This window comes from Hippocampus comes, unplaced genomic scaffold (genome assembly GCF_001891065.2).
Source record: "Hippocampus comes isolate QL1 unplaced genomic scaffold, H_comes_QL1_v1.1 scaffold132, whole genome shotgun sequence".
NCBI classification, from domain to species: domain Eukaryota; kingdom Metazoa; phylum Chordata; class Actinopteri; order Syngnathiformes; family Syngnathidae; genus Hippocampus; species Hippocampus comes.
Window position 1 is genome coordinate 2297113 of NW_017805467.1, and position 27570 is coordinate 2324682.

The 27570-nt window shown below is 40.1% G+C and overlaps 3 protein-coding genes across 5 annotated transcripts in view; 1 reads left to right on the forward strand and 2 right to left on the reverse strand.

Annotated features, from left to right (window-relative positions):
- Nucleotides 1-4929, reverse strand: part of upf1 (UPF1 RNA helicase and ATPase) — a 16983-nt gene extending 12054 nt beyond the window's left edge. The window contains exons 1-7 of one of the 2 annotated variants that reach the window (XM_019875246.1): nt 4518-4929; nt 3980-4122; nt 3326-3415; nt 1502-1669; nt 909-1089; nt 573-734; nt 249-333 (exon numbers count right to left, since the gene is read on the reverse strand). In XM_019875246.1, the coding sequence (XP_019730805.1) occupies nt 249-333; nt 573-734; nt 909-1089; nt 1502-1669; nt 3326-3415; nt 3980-4122; nt 4518-4688 (1000 nt within the window). In that variant the 5' untranslated portion in view covers nt 4689-4929. Of the gene's footprint in view, nt 1-245; nt 334-572; nt 735-908; nt 1090-1501; nt 1670-3325; nt 3416-3979; nt 4123-4517 lie in introns of both variants that reach the window. The other variant, XM_019875245.1, reaches the window with a different exon arrangement.
- Nucleotides 4930-7297: 2368 nt separating this feature from the next.
- pgpep1 (pyroglutamyl-peptidase I) lies at nt 7298-23649 on the reverse strand. Of its 2 annotated transcripts, none has more exons than XM_019875172.1 (5): nt 23444-23645; nt 20202-20254; nt 16821-16937; nt 14566-14798; nt 7298-11903 (listed from the first exon to the last, which is right to left on the reverse strand). In XM_019875172.1, the coding sequence occupies exons 1-5, from the start codon at nt 23475-23477 to the stop codon at nt 11708-11710; spliced, it is 633 nt and encodes a 210-aa protein (XP_019730731.1). In that variant the 5' UTR covers nt 23478-23645; the 3' UTR covers nt 7298-11707. The 2 variants fall into 2 exon arrangements, with proteins under 2 accessions (XP_019730731.1, XP_019730732.1); XM_019875173.1 differs by having other exon boundaries at nt 11744-11938; nt 23444-23649.
- Nucleotides 23650-24252: 603 nt separating this feature from the next.
- Nucleotides 24253-26781, forward strand: lsm4 (LSM4 homolog, U6 small nuclear RNA and mRNA degradation associated). Its single transcript, XM_019875174.1, has 5 exons — nt 24253-24377; nt 24750-24791; nt 24986-25084; nt 25342-25522; nt 26010-26781. The coding sequence occupies exons 1-5, from the start codon at nt 24375-24377 to the stop codon at nt 26111-26113; spliced, it is 429 nt and encodes a 142-aa protein (XP_019730733.1). The 5' UTR covers nt 24253-24374; the 3' UTR covers nt 26114-26781.
- Nucleotides 26782-27570: the final 789 nt, after the last annotated feature.

The following is a 27570-nucleotide window of genomic DNA, read 5'->3' on the forward strand; positions in this document are numbered from 1 at the left end:
AAACTAAAAAAAAATTTTCTAATGAAACTAATGACACAATTTGTAAAAAAAAAAAAAAAAAAAAAAAAAAAAATTAAAAAAAAAAAAAAAAAAAAAACAAGACTAGAATCCAGTCAAGAACAAAACTAATCATGAATGCATGCTACTATATGATGATGGTTGGAGGAAGTTGTCCGCAGTCAGTGGGAGGAGATAAGATGAGGATCTTTCTGCATGACTGGGAAGAAGTGAATCTCAGGAATTACCACCTGAATCGGTCTTCGGCAGAGTGAAATATGCAATCCGCTTCTTATTCAGTCCCAAGTCCCATCTTACTGTTATATTATCTTGGGTCTGCAAAAGGAAAATATGAAAACTGAGAAATAAATCTTTAATCAAATGCATACAAAAGTAAATACTGAACTGTACAGATGGGGGGGGGGGGCAAGCAAGTAACGCACGCAACAGTGGCAGGTACTAAATAAAGTGGATTGTGCTTGGTACGCTGTCAATTTGAAAACGTGCACACTTTCCTATGCTCTGCTGGAAATAATTTGTGAGGATGCTTTAAATGAGAATCACAGCACCAATACCTGAGACTCTTTGAGCTTCTTGTCATAGTCAGCCTCCAGTTTGACCAAAGGACCAAAAATGTTTTGGTACTGGTAGGCATCCTCATAGCGCAGCAACACATGCTGGGGCTCCTCATCCACCCCTGGCTTCTCCAGGTCCTCCAAGGTGGCAGTGGGGTTGTCCTGAAGGAGAGACAAAAGGAAACATCAACATTAAAATTGTTGTGCCACTGGTTAACACCAGCCTTCGCCCAAGAAGCAACCAATTTCAGCTTATAGGCCCTCGAATCTAGGGTATCTTGCATCATTCGACACTGGCATCTTAGCGAATAGCCTTGCAGCGCGTGCGATGGCTACCTTCCAGAGTTCCTCCAGCTTGTTGATCTGCTGGGCGGTGATCTGCCGGGCGCGCAGCTGCTCCTGCTCCGATGGGATTTTCACCAGCCATGAGAGAAAACAGCGGTCTTGGATCAGCGGCTGCCACTGGGAGCTATCCCAGTTGATGTCTTTCAGGCTACTCTGGCTAGCACAAGGCTGTCTGTGGGGAGATGTGATGTTCAGACAGACGGGACCACATTGCCTTGTTTGTGACCAGCGGACCAGAGTTGTATACAGCCAATATAAAACGCAGTATTTTATTTGGGTTTTTTTTGGCTACTGTATTTGTCATAAACACCAAGTAGTTTCAACATATCAATTTAAATTATCCAGTTAATGGCTAAGAGAAAATACTGTATGTGTTTAATAGTCAAATATTGCCAACAGCTTTGCTTTGAAAATAAACCTACAAGACTGTAAAATGATGACAAAGTGCTGGCTACTCTTCCACTTGATTATCTATTTAGTCATGAATTGGACACCATCGATTATCTCAGCATCAAGACACTAAAAACTAATTTGGTGTGAAGAGACAAGATTCATAGGACATTGTGTTTCAGTACAAGTCTTACCTACAGAGCAGCACGACGACAGAATCAGCCTTGGCAGGGATGAAACCCAAGAGGAAGACATTGCGGCACCCACAGTTGTAACACTCCAGGACAGTCTCACCCAAGGGTCCATCTTTGTGAAGTGTCACCTCTTTGCATTTGGCTCTCACCAAATGGTTTACTATGTGGCTACAAGTCAGACGTTGAGAATGGTTACAAAGGGTTTACTGTATTTCATGATTTCTGTCATACAATGGAATCTCTGAGTTCAAACACTTTAAAAGTAATGTAGACAAACTACAAACCAAACACCAGTTTCAGGAAACAAAATATGAAAAGCAGAGTTTAAAGGATTACACGCGTTTGCTTTTTCCGAACTTTTTTGTGAGGGTACCGCAGCAGGGTTAAGGTAATGGCAAAGAGGAGTGTGCTGATAACAGAACTAGACAATATTATGCACCACCCCACTACAGTAATTAAGAGCAAATTGTCTGCTAGGTGATGACATTTCGGCCTTTAAAAAAAAAAAAAAAAAAACATTCCATCTCTGCTTTTCTTGAAATTGGCTGTTGTTGTTGCCTACATTTCTCTTCTTAGCAGGTTATTAAAAAGACATGACTGGGTAACGGGATCTTTTCCTTCCACTTGGTATCATTTTAAAATTGCATTTCACCTAAAGCTGTCATGAACCTGAGCTATGGTATCCCATAAATGATGAAAAAAATAACTTTAATGTCAAATAGGGGGCCTCAAAATATCTTCTTGCTGGCCTCAAATGGCCTCCAGGCCGCGAGTTTAAGGCGCCTGGGCTAAAGCAACTTTCATCATCCATATGAAAGAATGGAATGGTGAATTGGAAAGTCAGCTCTGAATAGTCTTCTCGTGAAGATACTCACGTGCTAGGTAAACGCAGTAATCCTCACCCCATTAAGTTGAAAATGCATCACATCCTTCAAGCAATGTCAGTTTTATAAATTTTGATATACAGCGTTCAACCTTTTTTTGTTACATTTATATCATTGTTAACAACATTAAGAAAGACAGCGTAAAGTAAATTTGTGTTCAGTAAGCCATCTTGTAACTTCCTTAAATGCTAGGGCCATGTCACACGTATTGGAAGGGTGAGCAATTTTACCGCATGGCGCACTTTATATAATTAATGAAGTTATAAGGACAATAATACTTGTCATGTGCGTTTGTGTTACCAGTAGTTGAACGTGTATCATATATCATACATTTATGTTTTGATTTACATTTTAATTTTACTATTTATTATTTTTGGAGACAAACTGTGACTTTACATTGTGTCTAAAATGGGGACACCCAGGTCAAGTCCTTGAGCAACGTGCATTGGTCACTGAAGCATTGCTTGCAAAAATAAAGATTTGCTGTTGATTTGAGTGTTAGGTCCAAAGAATGACATTATCAATAAACTTAATTACATATATCTAAAGATGCAAGATTATGGAAAGGATTTATGTATAATGAATGAATGAGACCTGTGTTACTCATTTACAAGTGCTGTAAATGGTTAGACTACATAAGGGTAAAAACAATCGGCAAACATCAGCCATTTAACCGATTATTTGGGCCGATGTTTTAAGGGCCATAATCGGCTAATTTAATCGGCCGGCCTAATAAATGGTTCGGCCCTCATTACTTGCTTGCCTGGAAGTGTGTTAATAAAGGTTTTATGGCCCAGACAGTCTGGTGCCGTATCATGTTATTTCCGAAGGGAAAAGCATTGCTTACATAAAATCAAAGTCAGAGGTTGACCAGAATCCTTGAGCAGATTGTGTTTGCCATTTTAGGTTCCACTAAGGTGCAGATGGAATGCCAACATACCTGCCAGATGTATTTCCACGTCCATTGCAGAACCACTTTTTGCTAGTGTTGCAGTACACTACACAGGCTGGATCATGAATGCCACAATAGCTGAAAAACAATGGTGGACAACATGTAGATTTTCATGGATGTAGTCAAACCACAGAAAACATAGAAAAACATACATGCTTAATGTTCTTGAATACGGTATTAATTAACCTGCTCCTATGCAAGAGAAGTTTGTCTGACTAATTATGGTGTGGAGCCAGAGATTATATGAAAAGGGGGGGGGGGGGAATCCAGTCATGTCATTTTTTTTTTGCATACAGTACTTCCATATATTAAGTTAAAACAACATTAGAAGAAGCTTGTCTGGTGGCCACAAGTCAACAGAGTTTAATGTGGTTGTTTGCAAAGGCACCCATTGGCCATTTACAGTATTGTGATAGAAATATGATTTAGCACATGTGAAGCGTGTTATTATACTTGTGGCACTTATTATTAGTTCAAGCGCTACTTCATATTTTTTTCCTAGAAGCAAAGTCTAACTACATTTAATAGTTTAACGATGGTGATTGTTTCTGCATTTGCTTTCAATCCAATGTTGTATCCCACCCAGTGCGTTTAATATGCATGCATCCTTCGGTATTGGCTACGTGTTGCTGTCAAGTGTACCTGCAAGCGTGCACGGGCAGGTCCTTGGTGTAGTAGGCGTCTTCTTCATCCTCCTCAAAATTGAGTTCCGCCAACAGCTGGCTCGCTTTGGCCACAGAGTCTTCCACTCCACCGTTGTGGAGACCCTCATCAGGACCGTTAACCTGCGGCGCAACTCAAGCTTTACATCCAGAATAGCATAGCGATAACGTGTTATGCTAACAACTCGAAGCTAACAGTAGCAGCGAGAAATCACATTGCGGAAAAGACGCTTGAACAAAGTTTCGTTAAGGTCGCCATATTGTCAAAGCACGTTTTTCTATTACATTCAGTTAGGTAACAAGTATGCGCAGTGAGCTCCATCAAAATGTACCAAAAGGAAGGCACACATGAATACTTTGGAGGGTAGACGGCAGGGTAGCTTAGCAACAAGCTAACAGTCGCACACGTCCAATAATAGCGGGTTAGCATAGCATGCAACGTTTAGCAGCTAACTAGCTTCGGCTAACGTCAGTACACCGCGCGAGGATGTTTCTTCCTGGCAAAAACAGATGCAAACCTGGCCGTCCAGCTGACTCTGAGTTTGGCCTTGGGTTTGAGTCTGGCTCGGGAGGGTGAAGTCGGTGAAGTCGTATTCGGAACCCTGGGTGTCCGCTCCGAGTAACTCCGCTTCCTCGGTGTCCAAGAAGGTGAGGGTCTGGGAGCTTGGCCCGTACGCCTCCACACTCATCTCGACTCAACTTTCGGTGCAGTCAAGTGTTCTCGGGCGTTCGTCCAAATAGTTATACACTCCGCGCCTTATGTGCTTGACGCTGCAGTAACGTGAACTCGACACGAAAAGTCTGTTGGTAAAGCCGGAGCAGGTAAAATGGTACCGAACAGAACCTTGATGGAGGTCCAGTAGCGACGTATTTCTGTGCGGCGCTCGACGTGTGACGTCCCTTACGTTTACAGTGAGAAGCAGAGAGAGGCGAACACATGAAGAGCTCTCACTCAGGGCTCGTTTCCGGGTGTCGAAAGACAAACGCCAAAAAAAGCTTTGCGAGGTAAACGTCAAAGACATGCAAGTAATCCAGCCTTTTTGTGGCCCACTGTTACGTGACTGCACTTGAGTTTATTTGGCAGAAAGGACAATTCACTTCACTTGGTTGAATTATCTTCGGAAATTATTCCTTTACCTTCTCTATACAATTTTGTAAACGGAGATTTAATTGTAAAAGATTACTGGAGAGTCAAAGACTTCCCAACAACATATTTCACTGATAACGAATGAAATAGGATTCATTGTTTAGTTTTTTTTCTAAATACAGCTGGATAAATTGAATTAGCGCTTGATGGATCATAATTATTGTCATAGAGAAACGGTAATTTGCCACAAAGATCAAATATGATTACTTGCACCAGGACAAGATATCCAAACTGTGGCCCATGGGCCCGTTCATTCTTTTGTGTTTGTGGTGTTTGTGGTGTTTTTGGTCCACAGCACACAGTAAAAATAACATTTTACATGGCCTGCAATGCTATTTTAAAAAAGGGTGTGGGCATTGTTATAAGTGTAGCTGTTGAAAAAATTAGGGTGATGTGAGTGATGGGGACCAGAGGTCAGCATCATCAGTCCGGTGTGTCCGTCTTTGAGCTTACGTAAGTCCGTCTGAGTGGTCACCGACAGCCAAATGGCATCAAGACAGGACTTACCAATACTACATCACACACACCTGACACACAGTCAAATACAGTATGAGAACAATTAAAAGTGGTGTATACCTTTCAGTCCCTCAGACCTCAATGAGATGTATCCCATATTATTTTGATTTCACCAGTCACCATGCTGTGCACATATGACTGTGCCCACGTGTGTCGGCCTGAAATACTCTCAGAAACTGTGATGGATTGAAAGGCCTTCCGTCAGTCTGACGGAATGACCACCTCTGATTGGGACTTCCACCACTACTACTACTACTAAAGCTTTTCTAGATATTCAAAGGGGGCGGCCTGGTGGTCGACTGGTGAGCACGTTGGGCTCACAATTTAGAGGTGCAGGGCTCGATTCCAGCTGCGGCCTTCCTGTGTGGTGTTTGCATGTTCTCCCCGTGCCTGCCTGGGTTTTCTCCGGGTACTCCGGTTACTTCCCACATTCCAAAAACATGCATGGCGGGTTAATGGAACACTCTAAATTGTCCCTGGGTGTGAGTGAGAGCATGGATGGTTGTTTGTCTGTAGGATGGGCTCCAGCATGCCCACAACCCTTGTGAGGATAAGCGGATCAGAAAATGGATGGATGGATAGATATGCAAAGACATAAATAAATGACAGCTACAATAGCAATAGAATTTCTGTAGAGAATAAAGATAATCCAGTTTCAGAAACAAAAATGGTTTCCTCCACTTTCAGTTTAGTGCAATTTGTGTAGATGTCACATTAATCATCCTCAAGTATGGTCAATTTAGTTGAGCTTGCTCTTGGTTATGGTTCTGAATGTGGAAATGGGATTCAACTGCTATTCAGCAGAAATACAGATCTACTCTAGGTCCTCAAGTACTTGCTCTGTCACCTTGAACAGAAATCCCTGATGTAGCATTTTTTTCCAAATAACATTATTTCACATAAAACATGTGTAATTGCTTGACTGGTTTTCAGGTTTTAGTGTGTTTAGTAAGTAAAAAAAAAAAACTTTCAAACTGGCCCTTTCTTCTCGTTTTCTGTATGTGGCCCTCAGAGGAAAAAGTTTGGACATCCCTGCACGAGGAAAATATGTCGAAAAGGGGCAACTCTTGTTTAATTGCTAAGATTGTCTTGTTATGTATAAATGTACTGCATCTTAAACTTCCACTCTTAAAGGGGAAGTCAACCCTAAAAATATCTTTACAAGAATATGTTCTATGCAGCCCACTAGTCGAAAGGCAAAGATTTGAACATAAACGCCACACTTAAATTACCTATATATATTTATTTGTATGTATGTATCACACATAAAATGTTTAATTGTACCTAAATAAATGTTTAAAACACCATATAAGAGTAAATACAAATGAATTAGTTTAAATACATCAGAAGTGAACTTGGCCGGTGATTCTTTAGCATACCACTACAGGTAATGGTATTTGTACCAAACTTGGACAGTCAACGAGAATACCTACCTCTCAAATATGATGACCTTAATGCCATCGGTATGTCCATTTTCTTAACAATAGTAGAATTATTGTAGCAATATTATAAATTCATGATATTCAATGGATATGTAATAGAATAAATATTTCCAGGTGTACAATTATAACAGCAGTTTCATAAGATAACAGTTGCAAAATGTTTTTTGTAAATAAAATGTGACACATCAATTAGTTTTCAACATTTCAATTATCTTTATTTAAAAGCCTTTTCCTCTTATAAAGCCAATCTTACTTATTGTAACAGTGCTTTGATAATGTCAGAAGCAGAGAACAGGCCTTTCATGGGATGTTCCCTTACAGAGGTACAGTACTTAGAATAACTCACAGTCATAATGTTGCGCCCACATTGAGATTAAAAAATAGGTTTGAGGTAGCCACACATTTGCCTGGAATATATCCAAATATATCTTTGAACTGACCGGCCACCCGACATTTAAGGCAGCGGAAGGGAACTCCCGTTCCTCAAGAGCCATATCCTGCCAATTTTGGATCTCTCTCCACTTCAACACACCTGATTCAAACGATCAGCTCATCAGCTCGCTCTGTAGAAGCCTGAAACAATCATCCTCAATTGAATCAGGTGTGTTGGGAGTAGGGAGAGATCTAAAACAGGCAGGATATGGCTCTCGAAGAACCGGAGATCCCTACCTCTGAATTAAGGCCTTATCCAAAGAAAAATAAATAACAGCAAGGCACAGGAGTTAAAAGGGCTAGAAGTCACTTGAAACAAACTAGCTATACAATTGTGAGCAGCTATGAGGTGCAGCACGACCCATTCACATACTTGCACTCACAATGCCACACCCCATTAAACATTAGCGCCTAGCAACTCTGAAAACTTGTCCAATCAGCAATTAATCATTTGACAGAGTAAGGCTATGTACAGTGCTTAACACATGTATTACACCACCTGTCATAAAATCGAGAACAGAACATCCAGCACCTTAGCGATATAGTGCTTTAATGCAGACTTTTTCTGTTTAGGTGAGCTCTTTACATTTTACTACTTTGAAGAGCGATGAGGAATTTGAAATATAATGAAATTGAAAATGAATTCACCTTTTTATGCCTGGGCTGACTCACTCAACTTCTCTGAGAAATTAGAAATTAGTCAACCAGAATATTGCACCGCCAAATCATTTTTTTTTTGTTTCCCTTCAGGAATAGCAATAGTTTCACACCCTAATCAAGAAAAAATATATATGCTTTGTATTTATTTTTTTTACCATTAGAATTACATTACTGGTAATTACCATTGATATTATTTTAGGGCAGATTTGCCATAAACCATACACTGGGTTGTGGTTTAATAAATGTGCTAAGTACTGTACAAGTTCTGCTCCAGGTTACTGATTGCTACTTAATGACAAAAAAGAAAATGAATTGACTGGCCTAACTCATGGATTAAGCCAAACTAGAACCGAAAGGCATGAGACAACCCAATAGTGCCTTGAAAAAGTATTCATACACCTGGCATTTTTTTCCACATTTTGTCACCTAACAACTACAACCCTCACACTATTCGTTAGTGATTTTGTATGAATGTCGCAAAAGTAGCACATCACTGTGAAAGCAATAATTCTGATAGTTTGCAAAATGTTAGACAATTAAAAATCTGAAAAAGAAATGTGGTATGCATTAGTATTCAGCACCCGGGCATCAATACTTTGTACAGCTGCAAGTCTTTTGGGGTGTCTCTAACACCCAACATTTTTTAAAGTCTTGCCACGGGTGCTCAGTGGGATTTAGGTCTGGAGTTTGACTGGACCAATCAAACACTTTGTTTTAACCTTTCTATTGTAGCTCTGGCTTTAGGGTCATTGTCTTGCTGGGAGATGAATTACTTTCCCCAATCTTAAATCTTCTGCAGTCTGCTACAGGTTTTCTTCTAAGATTGGCCTGTATTTTGCTCCATCTATCCTTCCATCAACTCTGACCAGCCTCGGGGTTGTGAGCATTATTTTGTAACAATGCCTTGACTATGTGCTTGGGCCGGGGATCTGCAATATAAGTTTGTGTGTGTGTGTGTGCGTGCGTGCGTGCGTGCGTGCGTGCGTGCGAGCCCAAACAGTGTTTTAAATGTCCCCACAAGTTTATCGCTGACTTGTCTAGAGAGTTCCTTGGTCTTCATGGTGCTGTTGTTCACTTGTGTTCTATAACAACCCGCTGAGGCGGTTCACAGAACATGTGCACTGATACTCAAGAGTAAATTACATACAAATGAACTACTGTATTTACTAATAACCCTATTTATGACGGCAACTGTTTGCAGTGGATTCTATTAAGGGGTATCAGAGTACAGCGTGCTGAATACAAATGCACACCACACATTTCAGATTTATATGCGCTTCGAATTTTGAAAACCATATATCACTTTCGTTCTACTTCACAATTATGTGCAACTTTGTGTTGGTCTATCAAACAAAATACACTCCAGTTTGTGATGGGCTGGAGTAACTGGGGATGAATAATTTCTCAAGGCACTGTATAAGCTGCAACACAAGACAGTGTTGGGTCAGTTTTCTAGCCAAAACTATTTACTCCAAAGTTTCAGCTTTTCCACATACATAACCATTTGAGGCATTCAGGTTGTAGAAACTATACACAACTACAACTCTGTTCGAAAATCAGATTTCAATGTCATGGTGATGAACCACCAATGTTGTACATGGTCAAACAGAAGACAAAAAAAAAAGCCAAAGAAGTAGAATCACATTCAAACCTGGAAGTGGCACCACCATAGACTCGAGGGATTTGCTACATTAGTTAATATTATTGAGCGAAATAACTCAAAGGTACAACATTGACGGCAATTACTTTCAACAGTGGATGTTTGTCTATTAGGTAACATACGCTACTCAATATAAAGGCGGACACCCCCTTGAAAAATAAGTTTTTATCAATCTCTCAGTAGACATGAAACATTTTCAGAATTTTGATAGGACAAATCCTTGGTAAAACTGTTACATTAAAAAAAAAAAATCTAAGGTTGGTGTGTATTTTTGCAACCATAATTGAATCTGTTAGAAAAATGCCATTCTCATGTCTTGCACGCTGACAAATCTCATCTGCAATCGATGGCCCACATTCAAGGCAGTATTTTGTGGTACACTATACCATAGAAAACATTGAGAAGAACTCCAGGGATACGAGTATGTATACGAGTATGTTGGGGTGCAAGTCTTTATGTTCAGCACCGTATTGTAATAGCAATCAACTAAAAGTGGAAAAACAAGAAAGTGCTATAGAAACCATAATTTCCGGCCCAAATCTGACTTGACACAATGTCCCATGGATGTCACATGGATTGTTGTGTTACTTGAGCAGCTGTAAATGACCTTTGGAACCTTTAAAAAATGAAAATGGTTTCAGGCTGCACAATTTGGGGTAGGGGGAAAAACAGTGAACTGGTGGGATTTTTTTTTTCTACATCCATTCATTTGCTTTATCACTCATCCATGATCACGGTTGAGTTTAAAACTGAACCCTGAACTGGTCGCCGGCCAATCACAGGGCACATATAGACAAGCAACCATTTACATTAACTGTTAACCATGAAAATTCCACACACAGGAGGGCCGGTGTCTGGATTCAAATCCCCGACCTCAGAACTGTGAGACGGACATGCCTCAAACTACAGTCTATCCAATATTATTGGTTAGACATCAGACACAATGATTTTTTTTTTTTCGAATAATCATGCAGCCTAGTAAACCAAAAGAACTGGAGGAGATCTGTTAACATCATATTGCACAACCTTTGATCAGATCTCCGAGGGCTGAATTCTTGGCTACTGGTCAGAAATGGGCAACAAAACTGAGGGAATGTGAGCCGGAACCAACCCGTTCCCACTTTCAAATCACCTTTGTAAAAGAAGGTAAATTCACAACTTCTTATAAAGAAAACGAGTCCAGAAACAATTCAACATCAAATGTGAAATAGCACAGATAGAATTAGGAGAAGATCGAGAGAATATAAGAAAGGAACTGCATGGTTTATGCTAAAGATTTCTACATGAATATACTTATTGAATCACATATAAGTGTTCACACTGATAATCTGCCGACTTGTGGCGAGTGATGTATTGAGGATGAAAAAAAAATACATCAACAGAAGTAACCTGGAAGCTTTGGTAATATGAATAAGGCAAAAATTCAGCAATGTATGGCTGAAAAATTCCTTTTTCAGCCCATTTAAGGTTGCCAAATGTGACTTCTGTAACCATGTCAATAACCCTAACACTATAAGGTGCAATACTAGTAGCCACATTTGGAGTAATGCTGTGTTGAATCTGCTACACTCTGTAGCAACTGCAGTTTTTGTGAACAACAAAGCTTCCTGTGCTTTGGAGGTAAATCTAAACATATTCACACATCTAAATCACCTTAAAGTGGGACAATATCATAACATTTCTTGATTATTGAGGGGCAAAATAGTAAAATCAAAGCAAGGACAGAGAGTGAAACACACCAAAGCTTTCATTATATAAGAAAAGATAAGAAAAAGACAGAACTTGGCTACTTGTGGTTGAGTGCAATTTGTCTTGCGTGGCTGGAGAGGCTGGCTGGCATCGAGAGGTCACTTAGTGGAAGTGTTGCTGGCAGTGAATCTGCTCCTTGGCGTTACCCAGGAGTTCCAGCATCTCCTGGACAATGGCTTGCAGCGCGCGGCCCAGGTCTTCACCGCTGTACGGCTTGCCAAGAGGAGGCACGTGAATGAAGGCCGAGCGACCGTGGCTCATGTACAGGGAGGTGTAGTAGGTGAAGTCACACAGATACCTGCAAGAAAAGGCAAGTGAGCAAAGCCCGTGACTCTGAAAGACAAAGGGGCGAGAAGATGGTGATTTTTCAATCAAACAAGTCAGACTGACATGTTGAGACTTGTTTTACCTTGGCGGAAGCCTGTGTTCTATGACTGCCAAGTCTTAAGGGGTGTTCACACGGCAACATTTGGTCCGACACAGCACCTGCGCTGCGCCAGTTGAGCGTTCACACGTGCAAATTTGCTCCGGCGTCGCGCCGCTAAACAGCTTACACCGGACCAAATTTGATCCACCTCAGGGAGGTGGTTTAAAAATTTGCTCCAGAGCAAATGCTCGTTTGCTGCGCAGCACTGATGTAAATTTGCACGTGTGAACGCTACAATTTGCTCCGGAGCAAATGCTCGTTTGCGACGGGGGAGTAGCCTTGCTACGCATGAGAAGAGTTGATTACGTACGGCGAGAATGCGTTGCTTTCGTGCTCTGTCGGACTTTCGTCATGTGTTTGTTTAATAACGACACAAGACAAGGCTGGTAACAGTAGCAAAGCACCTCTTGGGTTATACCATCTCAACTAGAATTCGTAGGAGTATTCCTACGAAAGACGAAAGACGAAAGACTCCAACTACGTAGAGTTTCCTTTCGTTTAAGTCCGAGACTGTCTCGGAGTTGTTTGTGTAGTTTGTTCCTTTGTTGTTTGTTCACAACCCCCCCGTGCCCCATAGAATTTATTTCATGATTTCCTCACTTGATTTTTCGGTTTGGCGCATTAGATTTGTGCTTTTCTGAGTGCATTGAAGTCATCGTTGATTTACGTTATCGGGGGGCGGTCACTCTCAAGCAGAAGGCACGGAGACCGAGAAGGAGAAGGACGTGCCTGTACTGTAGTTGCTTGAGTTGTGTATACGTTTAAAAAAGAACCAACACGACAGCTCATTTGTTTTCTGTCGTTTTGCTCTGCTGCAGAAACTGCCGTGTGAACGCAAGTGGAGCTGCACCGACGCTGTGCTGGTGCTGCCACGCTCAGCGGCGTTGTACGTGTGAACGCTCCACAAAATTTGCTCCGGTGTAAACTATATCGCAACAAAATACATCGGTGCAGCGCCGGATCAAATGTATGCCGTGTGAACACCCCTTTTATTGTATTCCAATAGCAAACACTAGCAATAGAAAAAAAAAAATCACTAAACCCTACACTACTTGTAATTGAGACTGACTGCATTGTATTGTATTGGATTGGATTGAGGATCAAAACCCCGTTTTTCATGAAAAAATGTAAATGGGCTGCATATTTTTTAGTTTTGGGGGGGTTTTCAAAAATAATAATTTTAAAAAGTATCCCAATGCATTTTCAATTTTGTGCAGATTTTTGCTATTCGCAGGCCGGCCCAGTTTGTATCTCCTTCAAATCACGGACTTCCACTGTATACACCGTATACAGTGGACATCCGTAATACAGCATGAGTAGGCCTAATATTTTTTTGCGCATTTGGATTTGCATGCAGGATAAACACAGTACCTGTGTAAAATTACAAGTTTTAGTGTTGTTGATTTTTGTGGAAAAAAATGCACAAAATGAGTTTTTTTCAGCAGTTGTTCTGTCTTTCAATGGTAATTTTTATGCATGAGAGCCCTTCGCGCTGAAAAAAAAATCAGTCTGCAGTTAGTTTTTTCATCGGTGAAACCCTTTACTGTTCAAGGATGGATCTTATTTGCATGCATTGTAAAAAATGAAGATACCATGATGCACTATTCCAAAAAAAATATTTGTCATACAGTACATCTGGTTGGGAAGTGTCTGGTCCTATGTGGCCCCCAAGTCGTGCTGATTCTGGAAATTTTGCCCCTCATTTAAATTGCTCATCCCTAAAGTAATTAAATGGATGTAGACTACTTTAGTGGATGTAAATATTTACAAATGTGTAGTGTTCTTCCATTTAGTTTTTATAAAACTGATTATAATCCCTCAAGAGGGTCTTGAATTTACGCTGCTGTGTGGTTTTTGTGTTGTGCACTACACAGAATCAGATTACACACTTGGTCACTATATCTCACAATAGTGTGTTGATATCTTTTTCTTTGCACGCCTCTCTCCCACCACATACTGTGCACAGACTTTATTGAACAGCCTCGGTTCATTTGAGGCTTTATTCAGTACATCAGCTATGTGTTCAATTCTGATAAATACTCCCTTTCCTCAAGTAATGTAAATATTTGAAAGCAGTTTCTACTTAAACAGGTGAATGTACATACAGGTTAAGATGTTGGGGCCATGACAATAGCTTTTCAGCATTTTGCCTTTATATACGACCAAAATTTTTTAATATCCTCAAAAATTGGATATTGGGGCCATGACAATAGCTTTTCATCATTTTGCCTTTATATACGACTAGAATCTTTTAATATCCCAAGAAATTGGAACTCCTGGGAATTGGCACTCTGTATATAAATGGCCACAGTGCTTTCACGGTCAATGTCATGTTTTTCTGAAACCGCCTAAGATTGTCTGAGTTCAAAATCATCATGGAGGTGTTTATAGGCAAAATTATATGTCACTCTCCAAACACTACTGGGTGTTACTCTGTACATATTGCTTTCCCTCAGAAATTAAAGCCAGCCACTAAAACCTGCACCCATGACAAATTCCTGTTTAACTTAAACAAAAATAAACAGAAAAATACCTTCCAGCATCTTTAGAGACAGACACAGCAACTCCCAGCCCAGAGGCAGTCACTCTCTTACAGACTGATTCCATGTCGATAACGGAGTCAATACAGTCTGGGCCGCCCACAATGCAACACTGTGAATCAGGACAGAAGCTGCTGTTGTCCAAACCCTTGTAGCCATGATTTCTGCCGCACTTCTCTAATGTGACAGTGGTGGCCATGCCTGATACTCCAACATGAACAACCAGCTGGAAAATAGCAAAAAGAAGAGCAAATAGGGTGTATTATACTGGATGGTGTACAGAAAATAATGGTGTCAAATTAACAAATAATATGCCATGTCAAATAAAAAATCCTTAACAACACAAGTATAATCCACAGCAGGCATGAATTTGTAATATGTTGCATAATTTCATGTAATTTTAAGGACCATGCACGTTTGACTGGTTTTATTGTGTATTAGATGCTTAGATCAATTTGGATTTTACATCAAGTCCAAATCCAGTAGTATGCAAACTAGGGCTGTTCATGAGTAATTTGTACGCCACATAGTATTTGTGTGTGTGGAATACAGTATTGGTCAGTTACATTTGGGACAAGGGCGGCACAGTGATAGGCTGGTTAGCACATCCGCCTCACAGTCCATAAGTTGTGGGTTTGATTTCTGTCCCCGGCCTTCCTGTGTGGAGTTTGCGTGTTCTCCCTGTACCTGCGTGGGTTTTCTCGGGATACTCCGGTTTCCTTCCACATTTCAAAAACATGCATGGTCGGTTAATTGCCCGTGACCTTCGTGAGGATTAGCGGATCAGATAATGGATGGATGGATGGATGGGTGGATGGAGTAAGCATTTGTGTCACAACCAGTTTCAGATGTACAGTATCTAAAAGTGACATATAGTAGCATAGCCTCAGTAAGCAATTTAATTTCAAGTTTTTGAGAGTCAAAAAAAGAATTTCCCCCAACACTTTCAGAAGCTAAATGTGATGTCTCTTTTTCAGATTTTGTTTGGATTGAATGTTCTTTCATCTGCAATGACAATGTCTGTTGTTCTCAACCCCCCCCCCCCCAAAAAAAAAGTCCCGGCAATTTGTGATCCCATTGTAACCCAGGCCTTGCTTTAAAACTTCAGCTAGTTGAAGATGGCCTGACTCTATTAAAAGTAGGTCACCCAGCTGGCAGGAAATGAACCTCACACATCAAGAAGATAACATCATGACGGAGTCAACTCAGCAAGTATGGGGGGCTGGAGGTGCCACATTAGTGTCACAAAAGTGGGGTCAGAAGGACACCATTAAAACAAGCATATTCAGCAACTTGAAGGAGATCATGACAGAATGAGGCAAGCAAGAATAAAATCTATTTCCTCAACTTTGTCCGACTCCTCCTTTTTGTGCTGAGTGTTAAGTTCCATTGAGGAAACCTTCTTCAGCTACTCTCAGCCAATATTTACTTAAAGTCAGATAAGATACTTTATTCATGCAGTGAGGGAAATTAGACTGTCAAAGCAGCATTATAGATGATGATGACGACATTGAGCCTAGAATTCAACCTTCAGGAATCTCTGTGACAATGCAAAGCTGGCATGATGATTACAGTTCAATACCAGCCACAAACACATTGGAGTAACTGTCTACAGCAGGCTGCATAACACTCTGCAGGATGGTCTGCATACTCGTCCCATGCAACAACTAACAATGTGTGCCATCCCGTATTGATTCGTGTTCGTGCCAATTTTCTGTTAATGAATCAGTAGACCACATTGTGTTTCGGCGTATTTCAGGTATCATACAACTGTGGTTGATAATACTGTAGTGGGGGAAATCCTCATTTCCACCAAACAGTACGTTTCAGTTCAGATTGCATTTGCTTGTTATGAACTGGCAAAGTCCAACCGTGACGTCGTTGTGATAAGCGGATTGATTCGTCAACGAAGAATTGTAACATCTGTGCCACAATAGGAGTGGGAAAGAAAGAACACAAATTGAGGCGGTTTTGAAAAAAACATGTTTAGGTGCACTTAAGCGGTGGAGCAGTGCACCTGAACACTGGAAACGGAATATTGTCTCCAGTTTAAGTCTGTCAGCACGCTTCTGCGCACAAAGGATATGTCAGGCCACTCTAAATTCGAAGTCAAGTCAGCCACCACGATGCTTGCTACCTTGAATGACCAGACAACTGATGACATTTTTTGCTTCATCTGTGCTGACAAATTCAACTTGGACTTAACAACCGCAATTGATTTCATTGTTTCAAACAGTCTCTCACTGACCATTGGGTGATACTTCTTCCATAGTGACGGAACTAAACTCTGCACTGTTTGGTACTCCACTGGAACCTCGTAGACCTGCAAGTCCACTTCAGTGCCGAGCCCAAGCTTCTTCAGCTCCTGTCAGGACACAAAAAAAAAACACTCAGGTTCACATGGATGACCCCCAAGGGACAAATCTCTGCTTATGAATACTACTAATTGGTGGGAATCTCTTGCTACTTCAGAATTCCATTACATTAAGTCAGAGGGCTACAAATCAATGCAATTGTTGATTATCAATTTCAAATCAATGCCAATTTATTTCCTCTCTGTATTTTTTTTTTCCTTGCTGTGTGACTAGTACTTCCACCATCTTTTTCTGGATTAATAAAAAGTCATACAATGTAACATATTGTTTGGCAACCCTCAAGATGCGATCCAAACATAATTCGTATTCCATTGTCACGTAATGCATCAATGCATATGCAATCGTTGTCATGTGGGGGGGGGGGCGCAGTACTGTAGAGGGACAAACAAGATGGCAGCGCATCATCGCAGCCTCACCCAGCACCTACCCTTGCTGTCTCTAGCGAGTCTCGTCCACGCTGTTGACTGTCTCGCATACTGTATTCTACCTTGCGGTTTAAACAAGGGATTACTGTCTTGGTTGTCATTTGCAAAAATGTTTCACCCCTTCTCATGTATGATTGACAGACTCATATTGATATCCGTGTATCTCATGAATTGTTTAAAAGACAAAAATCCGAATGGAGATTACACATATTCTCTTCCTCCTTTCTCTGCCATACCAGAGGACCTGTGTGGTGCACCTCTCGTGGCTCTCCGGAGACGTCCCCATAAATGAGGAAAGCGTAGCGCCATCTCAGTGCGGACGAGAGCCTATCTCCGTGCTTCCGTGCTGTTTAAGCCCAAAATATGGGGGCATTTTGAACCTGAGAAGGCGGGGGATCTATACCCTTGTGCCTGTTGATGACACTGCAGTGGCTCGGCTGTTAGTTCCAGCTGCGGAGGAGTACTTTCCCTGCAGTCTTCACCAAGGTGGACTCTGTATGGACCATGGGAACCCAAGGCTCTATACTGGGCCCGGCTTTGTTTTCCTTGTATATGTTACCACTCACTTCAATTTTCAAGAAATATAAAGTCTCCTTTCAGTCTTTTGAGGATATTCAGCTATATATACCACTCATGTCGAAAGGTGGTTCATTCCAGTCCTTTCAAATCTGTCTGAAAGAAATGAAAGATTGGCTGAAATTGAATTTTATTAACTGAAATGTGACCTAAACTGAAGTAATTGTGTTTGGTGAACCAGACAGATCATGCCATTGATGTTGGTGTTCCTCAGTTCCTGTGTAAAAAAAATGTTGGTGTTAAGATTGACAGTTCTTTTAAACGCGATAAGCAAATCAGCGCAGTGGTAAGGCCAAGCTTCTTTCAGCTGCAACTGAGAGCTAAAGTAAAACTTTACTCTCCTTGTGACCAGCTGGAAAAACAAATTAACATATTTATCACAGCATGTCTTGACTATTGCAATTCCTTGTACAATGGCCTGGATGCTTCATACATTCGTCGCCTACAGTTGGTTCACAATACACCTCCTCACCTTCTGAAAGGAAGAAAGAGGCTTTTATCTCATTACTCCAGTGCTGCAGTCACTTTATTGGCTCCCTGCATCTTTTAGATTAAAATGCTATTGTTTGTGTTCAAATCTTGCAACGGTCTGGCTATCATATACTTATCTAAAATGCATTGCTTGTATGCCCCAGTAAGAGCCCTCCGGTCATGTGACCAGCTGTTGTTAACCTGCCCCCGTTCAAGGTTGAAAACCAGGGGGGACAGGGAATTTGCTGTCACTAGACCTTAACTTTGAAAGGAGCTTCCTTTGAACATTCGCTCTCCCTCATCCATTGAATATTTTACGTCACTTTTAAAAACACATTTATTTGCGCTGCCGTTCAACACGGGCATGAGCTGGACATGGTTTTTAAATTTGTATTTTTCTATTGTTTTTAACATGTATTTTTCTTTCTCGCTATTGTGTGACTTTATAGTGTTGTATTGTAATATGCACTGCACTTTGAGCATTGTTTACTGTGTTTAAATGTGCTATATAAATAAAACTTGACCTTGAACTATTGCACAACGTCAGCACACCACTGTTCCTCATTCTGCACTGCAGGAGTTACGACTCGTAAATTCACAATTCAAGTTCTTCATTAAAATCATTTTGAAAAGGTTCCAACAAGGGGTGCTCCAATCAGGGTGTTATGCATTCCCTTTCGATCAGATATGAGTGAGATCTGCCAATACTGATCGCATGGATTAGCTGTATATTTTCAAATCTGGAAAAAAGGGAACCATATAATCACATTAATTTTATTGGGCTCCAATCAACTGACCACCGATTATGATCGGTGAACTTTCGTGTAAAAGGACGTGATCGCCAATCAAAGACTTTTTTGCTGATCATCACTTTCATTGGCTACTTGGGGTTAACAAATATGTACTTAAATCATTTCCAGCAATTGCAAGCAATTAAAAACTGTCAATTATTTTTAAAGTTCCCCACAATAACTTTGTTCCTTTTAAATTGTGATTGTAATTAAATTAGTAATACAATATATAACTTTCACTAGCAATGCTCACTGCATTGTTGGTTGAAATGAGGAATTGAGCTCGATGGCACTATTTTACACACAACCTGAAGTCACCGCCAGTAGAATTTTTTTTTTTAATTCACAAATAAATAAATACAGGCGAAAACAACAACAGTGTGACATGAATATGATCAAGAAAAAAAAAATCAAGACATGAAAATATAAAGAGCAATCATGCAAAAACAACAAGACAAATGAGCGTCAAGTTCACAGGCGACGCACCAACTCCTCCCCTCGTCCCATTGGAGGACAACTAGCCCTGGACACTGACCCCCGCTGCCCTGAAAGGAGGCTCGTTTGACCATGTCTGTGACCCTGTCACAAAGCTGCCTTTTGTTTGCCTTTAATATCCTTATCAAGTTTGTCTAGACACCCTGACAACCAACATCCACCCTACCACATCTCCCCCAACACACACACACGCACACTGTTGGTAGCCCCAGAAGGACACCTGCGATGCACTGCTGAATACTGTGAAGAAGGCATCACTCAATTGTCGCATTGTGTACAAGGTACAGAACAACCATCATGTCTCAAAAGGTCAAACTTCTGCTTTCAATATTACACGCAGACCAATTGTTACAAATGAAACCAATCATGATATCTTCAACAAAGACTCTAAGCCTAATCAAAATTTCACTTCTTTTTTACAGCAAAAATATACACACGCTGCTGTCCATTTTGCGCATGTAAATCACTGATGTATATTAACTGTGGTTAAACTCACCTGGACCGCAACCCAGCTGGCATTGACCGTATGCTCTCCGAATGGCCCAAAACCTGCAAAATAGTGACTGTTACTTCAGCTATATGAATACAAAATATTGTCTCCTTTCATTGTGTCACAATTTGGAATCAGTCTGTTTTTTTCCTGAAATGCAATCACAACACACAAAACACAAAATCTGTATTATTCATTCAAAATTGTTCTGGCACAGCGTTTTTGGTTTACGAAGGAGTGAAATTCCTTTGAGGGTGACATAAAGAAGAAGTCTCTCGCTCACCTACACTAATGTAGAGGAGTCACATTCAACACAGTGAGCATCACAAAGGACTTGGTGGTGGTCACTGATCCCAATAGAACTGGAAATTGAACTTATTGTGACATAGGAAAGCATGTTACGGCTCACTGCAATATTGTACTCAGCAGATGCTAACGCAAATTAGTTGAAGTTCGGTTGTGTTGTACTGCGGTTAACTTCTAACTACTCATCAAGGTTTCATTATGATGACGGTTTTAGCACGGAACTTAATAACACTGGTCAACAATTTTTTACTAAATTTGTGAATCAGAGATGCACGTTAATGTTTCCAGATATACCGGTATATATTTCTTGCGCTGATTTCAAGCCTGTACTCTAAGTTTCTCGAGCAGGTCTTCATTAAATAAATGATACAATAATCCTATAATTTTTAGTGTAATAATCTATTTATTTTTGAATGAAGGGGTTGGGTCAGCAACAGGTGGACTTTTTTTTCTGAGATGTGATAGCTATAAATGACAACATGAGTTGCGCAAGCTTTTATAGGTCAAACTAACATAACAAAAAATGAAAAGATCTCAAAAACCTGATGTGCTAGAAAAAATGTGCAGTCATTTTTTTTTTGATCGGTGTCTAAAATATGTAGGGACACATAAAGCCATATCTGATTAAAATTTACAATTGACCCGTGGAATACTTCCCTTATTTCTCATGGGAACTTTAGTTTTGAATTTCAAACAACTTTGGAGGTCCCAATGTATTTTTAAAAGTCTTCTTCAGCTTGAATGCAGGTGTAGGTTAAATTAGGGATTGTAGCTTTGTTTGCTCCTTTCAAATGACCAAAAAAATCAGGGCATCAACACGCGCTGCCCGCATTGAGTCATATCCATATCCATATGTAAAATTACACTAAGGGGATGGAAAAAAAAGTAACCATTTATCTATCTATTTTTAAATGACCCGCAAAATCAACGACAACAGGCAAGAGATATTCCCTCACACAGACTTGTTTATATTGGGATCTACAGACAAGCCCCCTACCTACACCCCCTCCTCCACACCCATTACTCCAAGGGTCAGCGGGTGCCTGGGGGTTGGGTGGAGGGAGGATCAGTCTGTCTGACAGGCTACTGAATAGGAGCAGAGCGAGGGGTCGCTAGTTGCCAGCCGGCAAGCTATTGTGAGGAGGCCGTTCCCAGGCATCCTATACATCGAGCATCAGCTGGGACACCTTTGTGTCTGGAAAGAGAGTCCAAGTCACTGCCCGCACTACTTCTCTTTACATGTAACATTATGATGTCCTATCACGTGTGCTTGACGCTCAATTGGGGAAAAGAGTCTTGTGTAATTCCAAGGTAAAATTTGCGATTTGCTTTAAAATACAGTAACGAAACCAACACTAATGTGTAGTTGTTAAGCGTGTAACACTTTTTTGACCGATATGATACATATCGATATAAGGTCTGACGATTCGACATAAAACGATATATTACTTTTTTGAATGATACAATTTGATACAGTAAAGGCTATGTTCAATATGATATTTTGATATAGGAACAATTGCTTTTCTGTTCATAAATGTATACTATCCAAAGGTAACTCCAAATAAACAATAGATTAGACAATAGATTTAAAACCAACCGAGACTTACTGACTCCAAAATGTTAAAAAAAAAACAACTGCGGCACTGACACCAGAGCAAGCTCATTCTCTTTTTTATACATTAACTTAATAAAAAAATAAATAAAAGGGTATTAGGAATTTGGAGTATAAAATTATGTTAATTATATTGATTACATCGATCAATCATTTAAAAATGATGTGTGACAGCATCGAGTTAAACTACTCCAGCGCAATCAATGTAGCTGGATCGCAGACACATGAATTAAATAGACTGTATCGTTACACCCCTAATAACTATGTCAATGTGATATGCACTTTGCCCAGTTAAACATCACCACAAAAAAATAAACAAACAACAGTGTTAAAAGTAGTACAAGAAAGCATTAACCTGTCAAATCAAAAGGGGTATTTAATGTAAAATACATCTTTTTTTTTTTTTTTTTAAAGGGTAACTTCAAATTGTCCCGTGAGTCTCCATCCTGTTACAACAGCTCGCTAGGGTTAAATGAGATAGGGATTTAAACCCTTACTTTTGTACCTGTGTTATTCGTCAACGTACAAGTCAACAGCTGTTTGAAAACGCAGTTGTTTGTTTACATTTTCGGTTTGCAGGGAGCACGTGACGTCATACACGCCCTCATACTGGTCATCAGTCAGTGGAGCCTGAAATCATGTTTCTCTGTCCTGTATTAAAAACTTGGCCACAGTATTTATAGTAAAAAGTAGTAGTACGATAGTAGCAGCAGTTGGTGTTGTTGTACCAGTTGTAGAAGTAAAAAACGATTGTGCTTTACGCTCGAGTATTTTGTTCCAGCCGCGGTTGTTGTTGTTGTTTTTTTTTTTAAGTCCTCCAAGTTGTAATTGAGTTGAGTTGACTATAACAATGAAAACTTGGATGACGTGCTATTCGGTTTTAAACATTGACACCACCGCACTAGTTGTATATAGTACGGAATAATTGTATCATTACAAGTGTGTGTGTGTGTGTGTGTGTGTGTGTGTGTGTGTGTTTGTGTATACATATATTTATATATTTATATGAACTTTATTGTCGCTTCTCCATTATGACAGACCAGATCAAATAATTCGACCAGTCTCCTGCAAATGTGTGTTGTTATTTAGCATTGTAGCACGACATGCAAAACAACCAAACCGCTAAATCCAAAAGCATGCAGTTGCGCGGTGTCGATTGAGTACTTTCTCCTGTCTGCAAAGGCAGCCGAGCGGAGCAGAAGCAGGCCGACGCCATTAGCCGTTCGAGCAGCTGTCATCAACCAACCAACTTTTCCACTACTTCCACCATAAGACTAGTTTGCCGAGAGACTAGATAAAGGGGGAGCAAAATAATCAAATAAGGACACACCTGTAACGACCACAGTCCGTTTACTGTTGTCCATTTCCCGTCGCGAGACGTCGAGCGTTTCGGTGTTCTATTCGGTCTGTGTTGTGCAGCAAGACCATAAAGCCTCCCCCGTTGACCCCCTCTCTGTGCAAGCAAAAGGACAACAACACAAACCGCGGACCACCAAGCATCCAGGGCTTGAAGGAGGCGTGATGACGTCACCAGAGACGTACATACAGCTACGGCAGCTGAAACGTGTCAATAACAAATAAACTACATTATCAAATTACAGTCGTGACTGTTCTCTTTTTTTTTTTTTTTTACTTCATCCGTGATCCGATCCTGCAAAAAACCACGGTGAAACACTTTCGTCATATCGGTTCTCTCCATTGAAATGCCATGAGTGCCTTCCTAAAAAAGTCTTCAAAACATTTTATAAAAATGCAATAAAGAGAATGTAAGGGAATTACTTGGTTTCATTCATTCATTCAGAATATTTACATGTACTTCAAATTATTAATTGGAATTACAAGTAAAAATTATTTAAAATAAAAAATACATCCAGAAAACAACATGAACATTTTGGAATTGTTTTTAATAATTGGCAAATTAACTATCATTTAATTAATTGTCATTTAATTAGTTATAAATCAATAACATTTAAACACAAAATACCTATTTATTTTTAACCTGCTCTTCGAATGTCCTGGCCCATCTGTCCATTTTTAGTCAAACGTGGCATTCCTGGAGCACAACGGTTCGCCCACCCGTATCCTGAAGTCTACTTGTACTACCCATTTAGGACTGTAGAGTGCAGTAGCTGATATTATAGTCATAATCCGCCTTTAAACACTTTCAGAGAAGAAGGCGAAGACAAATCGTGTATTCGTATGTCTGACGCTGTGGTCTGACTCTGAAATCGGATAAAAGATCTTAACCATAGACTATCATAATGGTACGTACTCCATTGTGGTGTTATTTAAAATGTAATGCAATCTTCACGGCAAAAAAACAAACAAAAAAATCTTGGCTAGTGTGCATGGATGTGTATGGAGCTAAGTGTAGCAGGAACATGACGACACGAAGTGATCGGTGGCTAGCTGGTTAGCAGTAAAGTCATAAAATAGGATAAAACATTTGTTTAAGGGCTTCTGATGAGTGAATTCTGGAAGGTTTTCAGTGGAGCTGCAAATCATCTTCTTGTTTCAGCGCCTTATGTGGGGAGCCGTTAACCAAACTGAATGTCGAGTGGACCAGAGGACCTGTTTATTGTTACTCAATTCAAATACTGTTACAGTCAAAAGTAATGCTTTTTTTCGTTTTACAGCTTCCATTGTCTCTGCTGAAGACTGCCCAGAACCATCCAATGGTGAGCTTGAATTCATTCCTGTGTACTATTATGCATTAGCACAGCAATGAAGCAACAACACAGCAATTCTAACCGTTTTTTGCTTTCCTGTGTAAGCTTAAATTCAGCATTTAGTTAGTTTGTATTTTAATGAGGAAAACAAAGAGCAGCATCATGTGGTTTGTCATTGTTTTTTTGTTTCATTTTCTCAATAGCTGGTGGAGCTGAAAAATGGCGAGACGTACAACGGCCACCTGGTCAGCTGTGATAACTGGATGAACATCAACTTGCGAGAAGTCATTTGCACCTCTCGGGTACAACTAACCCTTGTCTGCTCTCAACACTTTCTTTACAGAGATGGGCATTTTGTCAACACTGATGGATGCCCGTTTTGCTGACTTATAATGGGAAATTTCGGGGAAAAAACTTCTGAAGGCAGTTAATTTCACAACATTGTATTTTGGGGCAAGTTTGTAATTGTAAGGTCAAAATGTGTGATAAACTTTGAGAGATATGAATCCTTTTTCAAAGCACCGTACACTGTGTATGACACTTGACTTACCTATCCCAGGATGGTGACAAGTTCTGGCGCATGCCCGAGTGCTACATCCGAGGAAGCACCATCAAGTATCTGCGAATCCCGGATGAGATCATCGATATGGTGAAAGAGGAGGTGGTGTCGAAGGGTCGTGGGCGGGGAGGTGCCCAGCAGAACAAACAGCAGGGCAAAGGAAGAGGAGGAGTGGGTCGAGGTGAGCTTTTCATATCCTGCTATTTCACTAGCTAGAATACACTTGGTTGCGTCTCTAGTGTGTGATCTCAAGACCTGTGCTCTTGATTTTAACATGTTTTTAGGGGTGCTTTGAAAATAAAAATATTATTCGTATATACTGCAACTAGATACAACACAATCTCTACTGTTAACTAAATACAGTGGAAGCGGTAGGACGACCCGTGTGTTTTTACTTTTTGAGAGCTGAGCATATTTTTAAGCCCCTTTTCCGTTTTACTGCTCTCCAAAAATAATTTCAACCAGAGTGGCACGAGTAGATAAGAATGAACTTAGTTGTATCACATCACATAATTGTGTTTTAAAACCTGGTGCTGAACATTGTATAAGAACTAATTATGGAAAGTGTCGTCTTAATATCCGAGATATATTGTTTTGTAAATGAAATGATTTCTTACAAGTTTGTTTTGGTAATCTAGCTTTCTCCCTCGCTGTCTTTTTCCCGCCAGGTTTGTTTGGCGGTCGAGGCAGAGGAATGAGCGGCCCTGGACGAGGTCAGCAGCAGACGGATAAGAAAGCAGGCAAACCACAAGGGATGAAGAACCAACACTGACATGATGCATCATCAGCGAAGCACACAGGCCTCTTCCTCACCACGCCAATATAAAACCAACACTCAAATGGTCAAGCTGAAACACGATGCCTGGAATTACTTTTTTTTTCTACTGCCAGAAAGATGTGATTTACTTTTTTTAATTCCATTTTATTTTATTGTATCCTTAACTCAGCATATCACTCGCAACTGGCAGAATGCTTATTGTTAAAATGTACTGGCTATGTGTTTAGTTTCTTTATACACATAACAGTTTTCTGTCATGTGATGCACTGGATTAAACATTTGGATTTCTAGTTTTATCAGCTTCTCTTTTCGAGTGTAGTTTTACAGCACAAAGCTGCAACTTCATTTGCATGCATATTCTCTTTTTCCCCTCTCAATTTTGCTCTTTAGTTTCTCCTTTCTGCTAATACCACATTCTGTGTTTACCACCGATTTCATTGATTTGCTGTGTTATCTTGTTTCCGGAGTTTCACAACAGGTGGAGCAGTTGCCTGGCTACCCTCGGCCATGAAAAACTTCAGTTCAAGCACTTGGGTGAAGATTTGTGATGAGAGGGGAAAAATGTAGTTGCTTCAATGGTTGTTATTTCTTTTATTTGTCACTAGAAAAGTGAAGTAATGTATGAACATGAGAACAGGCAAATAAAAGCGGTTTTGTTTAAAGGTTTGCACTCATTTTGATCCAGCAGATTATCAGAATAAAATGCATCAACACTGTATGGTAGAAAATATTGGAACAATTGTTTGTTGTGCCTACAGGAAGTGAAAAAGAATGTTAATGTGGGCTTGGTCCCACCTTTGCGGTTTTAGTAGCACTCTGGGAAAACTATAGGATGATGGAATGTGTGACCGAAAGTCATAGATGTTGGACCTTATATGTGACCTTGCTCACAGTCTCTTATGGTTCATGCCAAGGGTGTTTCCATTCTGTAAATGTTATTAAAAAAATAAACTTACTTATAGCTTTAGGAGCCTTGCAGTAGAAACTTAAATTGTTTGGTTAAATTGAGTAATTAAGTAACAGGGCAAAACTATGTGAGTAACTGATCGAGTAAAGATTCACTCACTAAAAAAAAAACCACACACTGTGATTTTTGTTTTCCAGTGCAAAGGGCTCTCATGCATAAAAATATCATTCAAAGATGTCACAAAATTGCTGAACAGCAAACCAACATTAAGTCCAAGAACTCATCTTGTGCATTTTTTTCCCCTGAAAATTAATTACCGGTAACTAAAAATTGTTATTTAGGTGTAATTACATATTATACACATACTATGTTTGTCTGGCATGTTATTCCAAATCCACCCCCCCCAAAAAATAAAATTGGCATATTCACTTTGTAGTTTCGGGCAGTATAAGACCCGGTGAAGCCTAGGTCATTCATGCTAGGTCATAATAGTAGCATTCCAATTTAAAATTATAGAGTGGACAGCGAGTGGGACAAATGGAAA